We start from the raw sequence: 13,097 nt of genomic DNA, 5'->3' as shown, positions 1-13,097 counted from the left end.
TTTTTTTACCTTTATTTTATGAGGGTGTCCCATTGAGAGTTTTATTTAGCAAGGGAGCCCTGCATATGACAAGTCCAGCAGCAATTAGACATTCATGTTTGAGACTCAAATACTTAAATTATGTATATTGGCCATTAACCAATATTGTCATCTTGAGTATAGTACCTAAAAGAAATGAGCGCAGCAGCTTCTTAATACAAAATTGTTCTTCATTGTAATGAAAAGTTAGATATAACCAACAATAGCCAATAATAATGGATATCCTCAGATATATCCAGTTCTCAGTCTGTAGTGGACCTTCTTCACAAAATCAGCAGCACTGCCAGCACAAAGCGAGAGGGGAATTATACCATTCAAAAAACTATTAGTAAAATACCTCCTGTATAAGCCAAGTTAGACCTAACCGAATCATGAGAAAACAAAAAGATCATTACTTGACAAATTGGAAAGAAATAATACAAAAACTGAGCAAACTGGAATGCTGTTTGGCCCTAAACAGAGAGTACACAGTGGCAGAATACCTGGCCACTGTGACTGGCCCAAAATTAAGAAATGCTTTGACTATGTACAGACTCAGTGGGAACAGCCTTGCTATTGAGAGAGGCTGCCATATTAGAAACACATATTTCCTTCAGATTACACAGACCCACAAAGAATTGGAAAACAAATCACATTTTTATTAGGTGAAATACCACAGTGATCCATCACAGCAGCAATATTTGTGACCTGTTGCCACAAGAAAAGGGCAACCTGTGAATCACAAACACCATTGTAAATACAACCCATATTTATCCGTTTATTTATTTTCAGTTTTGTACTTCAACTATTTGCACATTGTTACAACATTGTACATAGCCATAATATAACATTTTAAATGTCTCTATTCCTTTGAAACTTTTGTAAATGTAATGTTACTGCTCATTTCTGATTGTTTATTTCATTTTTGTTTATTATCTGTTTCACTTGCTTTGGCAATATAAACATATGTTTCTCATGCCAATAAAGCCCTTTGAATTGAGTTGAATTGAGAGACAGAGAGCGAGAGAGGCTGCTATTGAGAAAGCATGGGACCATTGTGCACGTTTTCCAAAAGTTACAGGTTGTTTGCAATTTATGTAGAGGTAGACAGCAATAAATACAATATAACTATGGCTGTGTACCAAATGGAACCCTATTCCCTATATAGTGCACTACTTTGGACCAGGGCCCATAGGGCTCTGGTCAAAAGCAGTGCATTATGTAGGAAATAGGGTGTCATTTGGACACATCTTATCAATGTCCTTGAAGTCATGGCTTAAAACTGCATGTTTCACTGGCACACGAGAACAGTTGCATTTAATAATTAATGTTGTACATTTAAAATGAGAAACACAAGGAAATAAACTAGCTCATTAAAGACAATAATGGTTCAAATACCATATTACCGGTATGGTAACTAGTGTCTAGTGCTGCAGCTTAGAGGATTCAAGAGCTCAAAGTTGGTCAGCCAACTGTATTTATATTCTTACAAAACTATGATTATTTTGTTGTGCAAATGTATGGCATTATTAACTGTTTCTTAAAGCACACAGTGAATAATGTATTACAGTTTGTTCACAGACATGTTCAGGGAGTTGAATCACATGTTTGAGGAGACACATTTGCTATGAAAAAAGGACTACTGCTTCCATAAGTAAATTTACATTCTCTGATGTAGAAAGAAGATCTCTTTTCCCTTATTTTCTGATGACAATATTGTTTGTTCCTTCCACCATGTTGAAACAAAAAGACCTAGTTCCCTTCTGTATCCTATTAAATGCATGACCCCCCCCCCTTGCTAAAAGATACGTCAACATGAGAATATCAAATTATTAACAAAAAACTCTTAACTGTGAAATGCGATAATTACTGTGACGTTATGATGACACCATCATAATCTAACAAGGATTTGAATGGCCTTTGGCACATGATGAAATATGATATCAGAATATTTGAAAGGACAATTTATATATCATCTATAACGTTATAGTGATCATTATACAAACAGTGTCAAAATGTGATAAATTCAATAAAATGCACACTTGTAGAAAATCTAAGAGGAAAAAGTTGAGGACAGAACAAATTAACATTTACATTTTGGATTTAACACGGATCTTTCTTTCAATAAAAATATTACTCCCAGACAAAATCCTTTAAAACATACCAATGTGTCGTCTGGAATCAAACGTACACATTTTGTCTTACCCTATCTAAATCACTAATGGTAACATACTGTGTTTCACATTTTCTGAACGGAAAACAATACTACCTACTGGTTTCGGCAACTTTATTTGACACCCAGCGTCATTATGTCATAACAGCTGTAACACTGTCATGACACATATTTAGACCCGTTGTGACATATATTGCATTATTTTATGGCTGGTTATGACACCTACATAAGAGTGTTTAAAACCCACAAAACCTACCACACAAGGCAAAACATTCCATTACACCATAGCTTACTTGTCAACAGTATGTTTATGTTATATAACATTTTATGAAATTGACCATATTAAATTATCATTGTAACTGTCCACACATTGATGTCAGACATCCCAACCCAATGCTCTGTTGCTGATGACTGAGATGAATACAGGAGCAGATTTCAGGAGCAGGACGAGACACCCTTTTGACTGATGACTGACATAAGGGCATGTACGTGAGAGGCCTTTCTGGCTTATATGATTATGATAGTCATAATGCTTCTTCACAGGGTCATAAAGAGTATTTTCTTAGTCCGATTAAAGTGACACAGGATGGGCATAATGCTTCATTACAGTGTCATAAAGTGCATTTTCTGCAATTTATTTAAAATATGACAGAGAGAAAAAAAGGAAGCTTCTTGGCAGGGAAAAAACAAAAACATTCTTATGTAGGTGTTATAACCAGCCATAAAATAACGCAATATATGTCACAACAGGTGTAACTATATGGGTCATGACAGTATTATGACCATGTCATAACATGTTATGATGCTGGGTGTCAAGTAAGTGTTATCCTGGTTTTTCACATCTTCTTCATTGTGCATCTCACTTAGTCTTTTTTCCCTTTCTGGATTTCATAGTTTTTTCCCCTCAATGTCAGTGGTGCTATTTCCAAACAACGTGACCAGCTGATCTTCATAATTTGCAATGTTTCTCTTCATGATGTCCATGCAGGGGCCCAGCAACCTCTCAAATGCCTGGACGTCCATAACTGGTACACATAAGAGGAGAGGTGTCAGACACAGGAAGGGATAACTCTAAACAGATTACTTATATCCATTGTAGGTCCTGATCTGACAAAGATCCACATTGACAAAGAATAAGAACAGCCCATGATTGTGTTTGGAAACGTTATTAGCCCTTAAATCTTTATGTCTTCCATCCTTGTTTCTCCAATTCCTCTCAAACCGAATTGGAGGAGACTCTAATGAGCTTTGAGAAAAATGTAGGACAAGGATGGAGGAGTATATAAGGATTTGAGACACAGCCCACAGAGTAAAGGCAGTATACCTAAACATTTAACACTTCCCACAGCAAAAGCTGAAGCAGCTCTGGGTTTGTTCGTGACCAAAGCCAGTTCTCCAAAGTACTGCCCTCTTGAGCACGTGGCTATATCGACCTCCTCATCCTCTTGGTCTTTTTTCGTCTAGAGAGAAGACATAAGAGAGTAACATAAACAACATAATATCCCACAAATGGCCTCCTGAGTGGCGCAGTGGTCTAAGGCACTGCATCGCAGTGCTAGAAGCGTAACTACAGACCCGGGTTCGATCCTGGGCTGTATCACAACCGGCCGTGATCGGGAGTCCCATAGGGCGGCGCACAATTGGCCCAGCATTGTCCGGGTTAGGGGAGGGTTTGGCCGGGGGGGGTTACTTGGCTTATCTCACTCTAGCAACTCCTTGTAAGGGCCGGGTGCCTGCAGGCTGACCTTGGTCATCAGATGAACGGTATTTCCCCGACACATTGGTGCGGCTGGCTTCAGGGTTAAGCGGGCAGGTGTTAAGAAGCGCGGTTTGGTGGGTCATGTTTCGGAGGATGCATGACTCGACCTTCACCTCACGAGCCTGTTGGGGAGCTGCAGCGATGAGACAAGGTCGAAATTGGGGAGAAAAAGGGGGTAAAATCCCCAACATAATTTTTTTATTTATTTTAAATATCACACAAATCCATCTTAACTCAATGTCTATGTATGATACATTCAAATCTGTAATATCTTAGACACAAACTTACCCTGCTTCTTTTCATGGTGATTCTAACTTGACCAGATTCAACTATATAAAAACAATCTGCTAGATCACCCTGCAACAGAACATACATTACAGTATTTCAAATAGCAAATAAACAATACATTAGAATGAAAGAAATACTTGCAAGAAGTACAATTACCTGGCATGATCATATAGAATAGAATAGAATAGAATAGAAGATGGAGAAAACAATACCTGAGAGATGATCTGTTCTTCATCGCTGAATGGTTTAGAAGACAGCACATCCACTACTTTCATTCTCTCTGAAAGCTGGGGATAACAGGGAAGGCAAACTTGGTTAAGACTGGTTTGCAGGGATGAGTTTGTTCTATACTTTAAAATACACATCATCTGAAAGCTGGGGATAACAGGGAAGGCAAACTTGGTTAAGACTGGTTTGCAGGGATGAGTTTGTTCTATACTTTAAAATACACATCATCTGAATGCTGGGGATAACAGGGCACACACTCATTGGATTGCAGGGACGTGTTTGTACTAATGTGAGAAAGAAAATGCACTTTGCGTTCACAAAAACATATTCTAACGGATAAAGACAGAAACACAATAGATCTATACCTCTAGTGATGTAAGGAATGGAAGTGATTCAATGAACTCCTCATAAAGTCTTCTCTTCAACGCGTTGTTCTTTACAATGATCCTCCTGAATGTCAGACGATCCTGAAAACAGACACAGTTGTCAGTATATCTCTAATAATTTATAATGGTAGGATGAAAACAACAAGTCATGTCGATGTCTGGCAATGGTGAATGATATAGTCAAGACAAACAGTCCACAATTCGGGATTGTTTTGTTCAGTGCAGTACTATTTCCACTCCTATGATTCATTTTTCCTTTTAGTCACTGTGTCCAATATAACATTTTCCAGCAGAGGGAGCTGCATCTCTAACCAATGTCAAGATTTTCCCCAAAAAGCTGTAGAAGTGTCCTATTATTATATCAAGCTATTATCATTGGTTGGTTTATCCGTATCCCCATTAGCTTTTACCGAAGCAGCAGCTATTCTTCCTGGGGTCCACACAAAAACATAAAACACGACAAATAACAGAACACCGATACACTCATAGTCACATAAATCTATAATACAACAATATACAAACAATACAGCTAAATAATAATGTATGTGTAGATTGCGTGTTAGAGTGTGATAATGTGTGGGTGGCAGGTAGCCTAGCAGTTAAGAGCGTTGTGCCAGTAACTGAAAGATTGCTGACTCGAATCCCTGAGCCAACTAGGTGAAAAATCTGTCAATGTGCCCTTGAGCAAGGCCCAAGTCGCTCTGGACAAGAGAGTAAGCTAAATGACTAGAATGTGAATGTTTGTGTGTGTGTCATTTCACAGTCCCTATTGTGCCATGATATGTTGTTTTATACATTTTTTATGGTAATTTTGCTCTTTGGTCGAGTAATTGGGATAGCTCTGTATAATACTGTGGTGGGTGATTCTTAAACCAGTTTTAATCATGGCGGTAACAAAGTGATTTAGAAAGCCATGATGCATCTGCAGCAATCAGCTATCATTCTGAAGACTAAGATGCTTGGTTTATGGCACAGTGTTTCAATTGAAATATATTTAACATTTGTGTCTGAATTTTGTACATTTTCACCCCAAATTCTCATTAACGAAATGCGTCCGGATTAAATTCTCTGGTCATTTGTTACAATTTTACTGACTTATTTGAATAAAACACTAAATATGTTGCTGTAGTTTGTCCATAAATCATACATGTTTTATACTAGTTGAAGTTTACATGAATCTATAATATTTATTACGTAAAAAGCTGCTTTTCATTACCATAATGCACCGATATTTAGGAAATATTCCGAAAAATAAAATGTATACTTTAGTAATTTTGACTTAATCTGATAGTGTGCCTTTTGTTCTTTATGTGTACATAAACATAACATGAATACACAAGTAATTATGACAAAAAAAAATAGATTCAGAAAAGGTAAAAACTAAAAGAGAAGATGATAATCTCTTGTCAAACCTCAACCGAGAAAGACTGACATGCATGTTGTTGATGTTAGTTCTGTATGCAGCAAGGCATGCTGCTCTGTTTGAGCCAGATGCAGCTTTGCTTGGTATTTTCTGTTGCTGCACTTCACCATTTTACTGGACAGTAATCAATATTGGACAAGACCAGAGCCTGAACAACTAGTACAGTTGATTTTTGTGTAAAAAAAACACAGAACATCTTTTTATAGACATACCCCTCCACATCTTCACAACTCATTTGTCAATATGACTTGACCATGATAATTGACCATCCAACGTTATACCTAGGAGTATAGCTTCCTCAACTTGCTCAATGGTCACACCCTTTATGTACAACTCCAGTTGAGGTTTACATCTTAGAGAATGTTTTTAACCAAATACAATGCTATTATGAATTACCCATTCTAATTTTCCCAAGTACTCAATGCCATGGTCTGGTAGCATTTGGGGTTTATCACCTGTACAAGGACTCAAGTGCTGCTAATGTACAGAGTGTAATCCTTACAGCTCAGAGAGGAAAGATTCTTGGAAGCTCTTTGTACAAAACATGGCTTTTCCCTCACTGAGCTTTCTCAGATGTTTATCGATAGCTTAATACATACAGTGCATTCGGTAAGTATTCAGACCCCTTGACTTTTTCCACATTTTGTTACATTACATTATTCTAAAATTGATTAAGTTATTTTTTCCCTAATCAATCTACACAGAATACCCCATAATGACAAAGCGAAAACAGGTTTTTAGACATTTGTGCAACTGTATAAACAAATGTGTATGTTATGTATCTTATTTACATAAGTATTCAGACCCTTTGCTGTGAGACTTGAAATTGAGCTCAGGTGCATCCTGTATCCATTGATCATCGTTGAGATGTTTCTAGAACTTGAACATGAGTCCACATGTGGTAACTAAATTGATTGTACATGATTTGGAAAGGCACACAGTCCAACAGTATCTATATAAGGTCTTACTGTTGACAGTGCATGTCAGAGCAAAAATCCAAGCCGTGAGTTCGAAGGAATTGTCTGTAGAGTTCCGAAACAGGATTGTGTCGAGGCACAGATCTGGGGAAGGATACCAAAATATGTCTGCAGCATTGAAGGTCCCCAAGAACACAGTGGCCTCCATCACTCTTAAATGGAACTTTTCCTAGAGCTGGCTGGCCACCCGGCCATACTGAGCAATCGGGGGAGAAGGGCATTGGTCCGCGAGGTGACCAGGATCCCAATGGTCACTCTGACAGAGCTTCAGAGTTCCTCTGTGGAGATGGGAGAACCTTCCAGTAGGACAACCATCTCTGCAGCACTCTACTCAATCAGGTCTTTAACTGAGGAAAGGGGAAAAGGGGATACCTAGTCAGTTGTAGAACTCAATGCCTTCAGCTGAAATGTGTATTCCGCATATGCCTTAATCGACATCCACATCTTCGGCACCCGGGGAACAGTGGGTTAACTGCCTTGTTCAGGTGTGGCCAGACTCCTCAGTGAAAGGCACATGACAGCCCACTTGGAGTCAAAAGTCACCTAAAGACTCAGACCATGCAAAACAAGATTCTCTGGTCTGATGAAACCAAGATTGAATTCTGGTCTGAATGCCAAGTGTCACGTCTGGAGGAAACCTGGCACCATCCCTATGGTGAAGCATGGTGGAGGCAACATCATGCTGTGTGGATGTTTTTCAACGGCAGGGACTGGGAGACTAGTCAGGGTTGAAAGAAAAATTAACGGAGCAAAGTACAGAGAGATCCTTGATGAAAACCTGCTCCAGAGTGCTCAGGACCTCAGACTGGGGTGAAGGTTCACCTTCCAACAGGACAATGACCCTAAGCACGCCGCCAAGACAACGCAGGAGTGGCCCAGCCAGATCCCGGACATGAACCCAATCAAACATCTCTGGAGATACCTGAAAATAGCCATGCAGCGACACTCCCCATCCAACCTGACAGAGCTTGAGAGGATTTGCAGAGAAGAATGGAAGTTCGAACAATTACAGGAGTGCCAAGCTTGTAACGTAATAACCAAGAAGATTTGAGGCTGTAATCACTGCCAAAGGTGCTTCAACAAAGTATGAGTAAAGGATCTGAATAAATATGTAAATGATTAATTTCAGTTATTTATTTTTTATTTCTAAAAACCTGTTTTTGCTTTGTCATTATGGGTATTGTGTGTAGATTGATGAGGGAAACAAATATTTAATCCATTTTAGAATAAGGCGTAACGTAACAAAATGTGGAAAAAGTCAAGTGGTCTGAATACTTTGCACCACCTTACAGGCATTTTGTCCATGTGATTGATGCAAAATTGACGACTGAGCCATGCTGACAATGACCGTTTCCCAGAAAACTGCCAGACAACTGCTACCGCATCATACAATATGCACTGTACAGTACTGTCGGTTACTGCATGTACTATGAGGAACAGTTTAGGGGGCAGAAAATAATTCACTCACCAGGCACCAGAGAGCTCCAGGCGAGGTGGCTATGATGGTAGCAGCCCTGGGGGTGTTGTACATCAGGGCCAGCTCTCCAAAGCTCCCCCGGTTATCATAGGCTCCCACAATCTTCTCAATGCCATCAACCCTCATGCAGATATCAAATATCCCTCTGAGAGAGGGGGGAAAGAGGACGAGATTTAGAGAGAACAATTTGGATCATATAATAGTCCTTTCAAGACAAATACAGTGATTAACTGAAATGAAACTATTGCCAAATATACTATGATGTACGGGAGGAACATTTGGGGAGTAACCCCGAAAGGTTGTCAGTCCAACAGTTTAACCATTACGCCAAGAAGTCCAAACCTCTTGATGAGGTTGTTAGGTGTTAAGGTTACTATAGTATGTCAGGGTTTACCTTTCTATGACATAGAAGTTATCCCCATCGTCATCTTGATCTATGATGTGCTCTCCTACCTCAAAGAACTTCTCAAACATGGCATCAAGTACTTGGGAAAATTGTTCCTGTGGTGTGAGATAACAAACAATAAATAAAAATACAGACTGAAACAAAGACCTGAGGAGTATATCAAACTAGCAGTCTATTCAAATAGAAAACATTGTAGGCCCTAGGCTACACATGACTCATTACACATTGCACAGCATCATACATACAGTACGTAGGATACATTAATATTTCAACTTGATTCCTCGCTACATGTTGTTACAGTACTTAAACATAATTGGCAAAACAATCCCACAGTGCATCGGGCCATGGCACAAAGCTACTGGCCCCAGGCTACACTCTGTTCTATTTTCTGTGTATAGCGTGTGTGCGTGTGCGTGTGTAATGAACCATAGCAGATAGTGAATGGAGGGAAAGGGAGACCCACTACAGTACGACGAGGGACTAAAAATATAACATTCTTCATCTTACCGGGTCCAGGTTTTTAAACAGGAGGATATCTCTGCAGGCCTCCTGTAGTCTTTGCCTCTGCTCGTCTGTTTTAGGGTGGGTCACCTGGGAAAGCTATTGTTATATGGAAAGTTATTGACAAAGATATTTTGAAACAACACGTCTTCTGTCCTTCACATCCAATTATCTGTATACTCCACACACTAATACCAATACTCATCTAGTACAACATCCTTTAGAAAACATAGCTGACATTTAGCTTGTCATCATTTGTTATCTCCAGAGTTCATTTCTTCAACAGTTCCTCTGTAGTCTCTGTAATAGTTTCATGTACAGTACCAATTTTTGAAACGCAGGGCCATCTTACCCTCTGCTCTTTGTCCTCCTCGTCTTCATCAGGGTTGAATGCCTCGGCACACACTGTATGATAGAAGAGGTTATTGAAAGTTACTGCAAGACATTCACATTCACTGAAAACACAATATGCTGACCAGAAACACACATTCTGTTGAAGACATATGTTGCTTGTCAGAAAAGGTTAACAAAAAAATCTAAGAAATGTAGAAAAGTAGAAATACAAGATTGTGCACAGAAAGGTGTCACTGTATTTAATCCATTACTGATCCTATAAGCAACTGTCTTATTCATGGTGGATTTAGAGCCTTTGTGTAAAATGATTTTATTAAACGCAACCTTGTTTTAAAGTATTGGGCCTATAACGAACTTCATCAAGATGTACGTTGTCTGTGTAAGAGATTCATTAAAGATAATACGAGGTCCATGTTCCAACAAAGGAATATATTGTAAAAATACGTGGATATCCATGACATCTCTGAGAGATTTAGTAATCCTAATAAAATATCACTTTTTAAACAGATCAGAGAGATAAAACACAACCAGAATTGAGCCAGAGTTCAGACCCTACTTGTGACTAACATAAAGCACATACTGTATTTATTATGGGGTGATAATACCTTCATTTTACACTTGAAGTTGACACAATAAAGACTTTTTGATTGAAAATGCTATAGACCTTTTTCAGAGTTTTTCACAGTTCAGCTTCTCTAATACAACACAAAAACAAAGGCACTGAGCCCAAACCTCCCCTTAAGACTTTAAAGATGGGTGGCCAGGGGGCCTCTCTTTTCACCTTTCTTCTGGCATGAGTGCCCAACAGCTAGCCTGGTCAACCAGACTGAGTGCTACGATCATTGGTGAGCTTAGTGGTCAGTATCGTTGACCGGCCTAGCCAATCAGCTCCTAGATGCCTCCAGCCAACCATCCTCTTACTAACTATCCAGATAACAGCACAGTCACTCCTCTGTCTGTCCGTCTTCATCAATAACCTCAACTTCCCACACAACAGACTAGGATGGATCCTCATATCAACACGGTCCTGCTGCCGCAAGTTTCAACTCACATCATTTTGTGATTGACTTCCTTCCTGGGGTTTGTTAAAGGAAGATCGAGATGACGGTGATAATTAATCTCTATTGTAAGCGAGGCTGGGTAAAATGAAACACAGTGGAGGAAGAGATCGGATTAATGGCCTCGGTGAGTGTTAATACCTACCAGTTACATTATCCAGGGGATTTTCATATCCACAACGACCGGAGACTTTACCTGTCCTACATACTCATTCTTACTCTAATGTTAAACAAAATCAAAAGAATATGATAGAATTAGAACTAAAAACATTCTGTGATCTTTACTACAGAGTGGACCTAAAAAAAGTCTGGAGCCTGACTACCTGTGTAACTTCAGAAAGTATCCTTGAGTAAGAGACATCTCTGTTTTGTAAGTAGACTGCTGACTAAACGAACAGTCCAGACAGAGAAGTACTGTACTGTAGAAAATTGAAGATTCCTGGTAAAGCAAGTCAATTATTGAAATGGTGGTGTGTTGTTATAAGAACAGACACTACAGTGCTGCTGACTAAATCACTGCTGATTTCAGGCTCTCTGGGACTGGGTATTTCACGGTTGAAAAGTTAAAATAGACTACAGCAGAAGCATATCCCTACTGTGGTTTGTCCTTTAAAAGTTGCAGCGTACTGCGCCACAGCTTACTTGGTGCCACAGAATTCTATGGCACGTTATTTAAGTGCCAGACACTAGTACCATTAATGCAAGTTAGTGCTAGTTTGACCACCAGAGTGCATCTTTGAGAAGCATTTGATAGCCTTCAATAAAGGCTGTACTAGAGAATTTAAAACATTTGTTTGTATGAACATAGTATATGGGAATGATTTTAAGACATTTTTCTTAATTAATTTGATTAACATGATGGTGTTTCTATTTCTATTCCAAGCTCTGGAATGGAAAATATGACGCTGTACAACGTGACGGCCGGGAGTAGGCTACAGTACTTGGCTATTTTTATAAAGAATCCCTGTGTTGTGTAGGCACGTGGGAGACCGGGGTTCAATTCCCCGACTGTCCTTGTAAATAAGAATTTGTTCTTAACTGACTTGCCTACTTAAATAAAGGTTACACTAAGAGCATAACATTTCTACACCCTAATTGTATAATTGTATTCTACCCAATACCCAAATGGAGATTCAGTGAAAATAAAAATCACATTGATTTATCAAGACCAGTCCGTCCCCATGCTTGTCTCAGAGCAGCGCAAAATGGTGCTAAAATAGTTGTAGGCTATTGCTTCAAATCTTATTGCTTCTATCTTCAATATGCTCTTTAAATAAATAAGGCATACATCACTTTTAACAGCACATTACTCAACACTAGTGAGACTCATGTTGCCTACGGTTGGCCTACAGTATATTGAAAAATATGATGTGACTCCTCGCCGATAATTACATATAGAGGATTGGAGGATTCCAAATTAAAACCAAAAGCCACCTCATGGGTCTCGCGGTGGCGGCCGGCGCTTGAATCGAACCTGCATCTGTAGCAACGCATTTTGCACTATGGGTGCCCCCATCCACTCTGGAGACCCCATCCACAAAGTATCAAAATACAGAGAGGTGTTGGTAAAGGTATATCATCCTGCTAATAGCCCATAATGGGCTATTATACAGTGGGGCAAAAAAGTATTTAGTCAGCCACCAATTGTGCAAGTTCTCCCACTTAAAAAGATGAGAGAGGCCTGTAATTTTCATCATAGGTACACTTCAACTATGACAGACAAAATGAGAAAAAAAATCAAAAAAATCACATTGGAGTGTTATTTTCCACCATCATTTGCAAATATATTCATTAAAAATCCTACAATGTGATTTTCTGGATTTTTTTTCTCATTTTGTCTGTCATAGTTGAAGTGTACCTATGATGAAAATTACAGACCTCTCTCATATTTTTATGTGGGAGAACTTGCACAATTGGTGGCTGACTAAATACTTTTTTGCCCCACTGTAATACTGTAAATGGTGTCCAAGTCAGGATAACCAAAACATTTATTCATTAAAGACTATCAAAAAAAATGTTGGTACTTATTTATCATGAATGAGCGAGTCA

At 39.0% G+C, this 13,097-nt stretch overlaps 1 protein-coding gene across 1 annotated transcript in view; it reads right to left on the bottom strand.

Moving 5' to 3' along the window:
* Positions 1-479: 479 nt before the first annotated feature.
* LOC115109006 (cAMP-dependent protein kinase type II-beta regulatory subunit-like) overlaps positions 480-13,097 on the bottom strand; it is a 35,015-nt gene continuing 22,397 nt past the window's right edge. Inside the window, exons 3-11 of the mRNA XM_065009900.1 lie at positions 9,989-10,041; positions 9,643-9,735; positions 9,124-9,230; positions 8,721-8,874; positions 4,832-4,933; positions 4,451-4,525; positions 4,229-4,307; positions 3,516-3,641; positions 480-3,216 (exon numbers count right to left, since the gene is read on the bottom strand). Of these exons, the coding sequence (XP_064865972.1) occupies positions 3,080-3,216; positions 3,516-3,641; positions 4,229-4,307; positions 4,451-4,525; positions 4,832-4,933; positions 8,721-8,874; positions 9,124-9,230; positions 9,643-9,735; positions 9,989-10,041 (926 nt within the window). The 3' untranslated portion in view covers positions 480-3,079. The remainder of the gene's footprint in view (positions 3,217-3,515; positions 3,642-4,228; positions 4,308-4,450; positions 4,526-4,831; positions 4,934-8,720; positions 8,875-9,123; positions 9,231-9,642; positions 9,736-9,988; positions 10,042-13,097) is intronic.

Source organism: Oncorhynchus nerka, linkage group LG25 (genome assembly GCF_034236695.1).
Source record: "Oncorhynchus nerka isolate Pitt River linkage group LG25, Oner_Uvic_2.0, whole genome shotgun sequence".
In the NCBI taxonomy this organism is placed as follows: domain Eukaryota; kingdom Metazoa; phylum Chordata; class Actinopteri; order Salmoniformes; family Salmonidae; genus Oncorhynchus; species Oncorhynchus nerka.
Note: the sequence above shows the minus strand (reverse complement) of the source record. Positions and strands in the feature narration are given on the sequence as shown.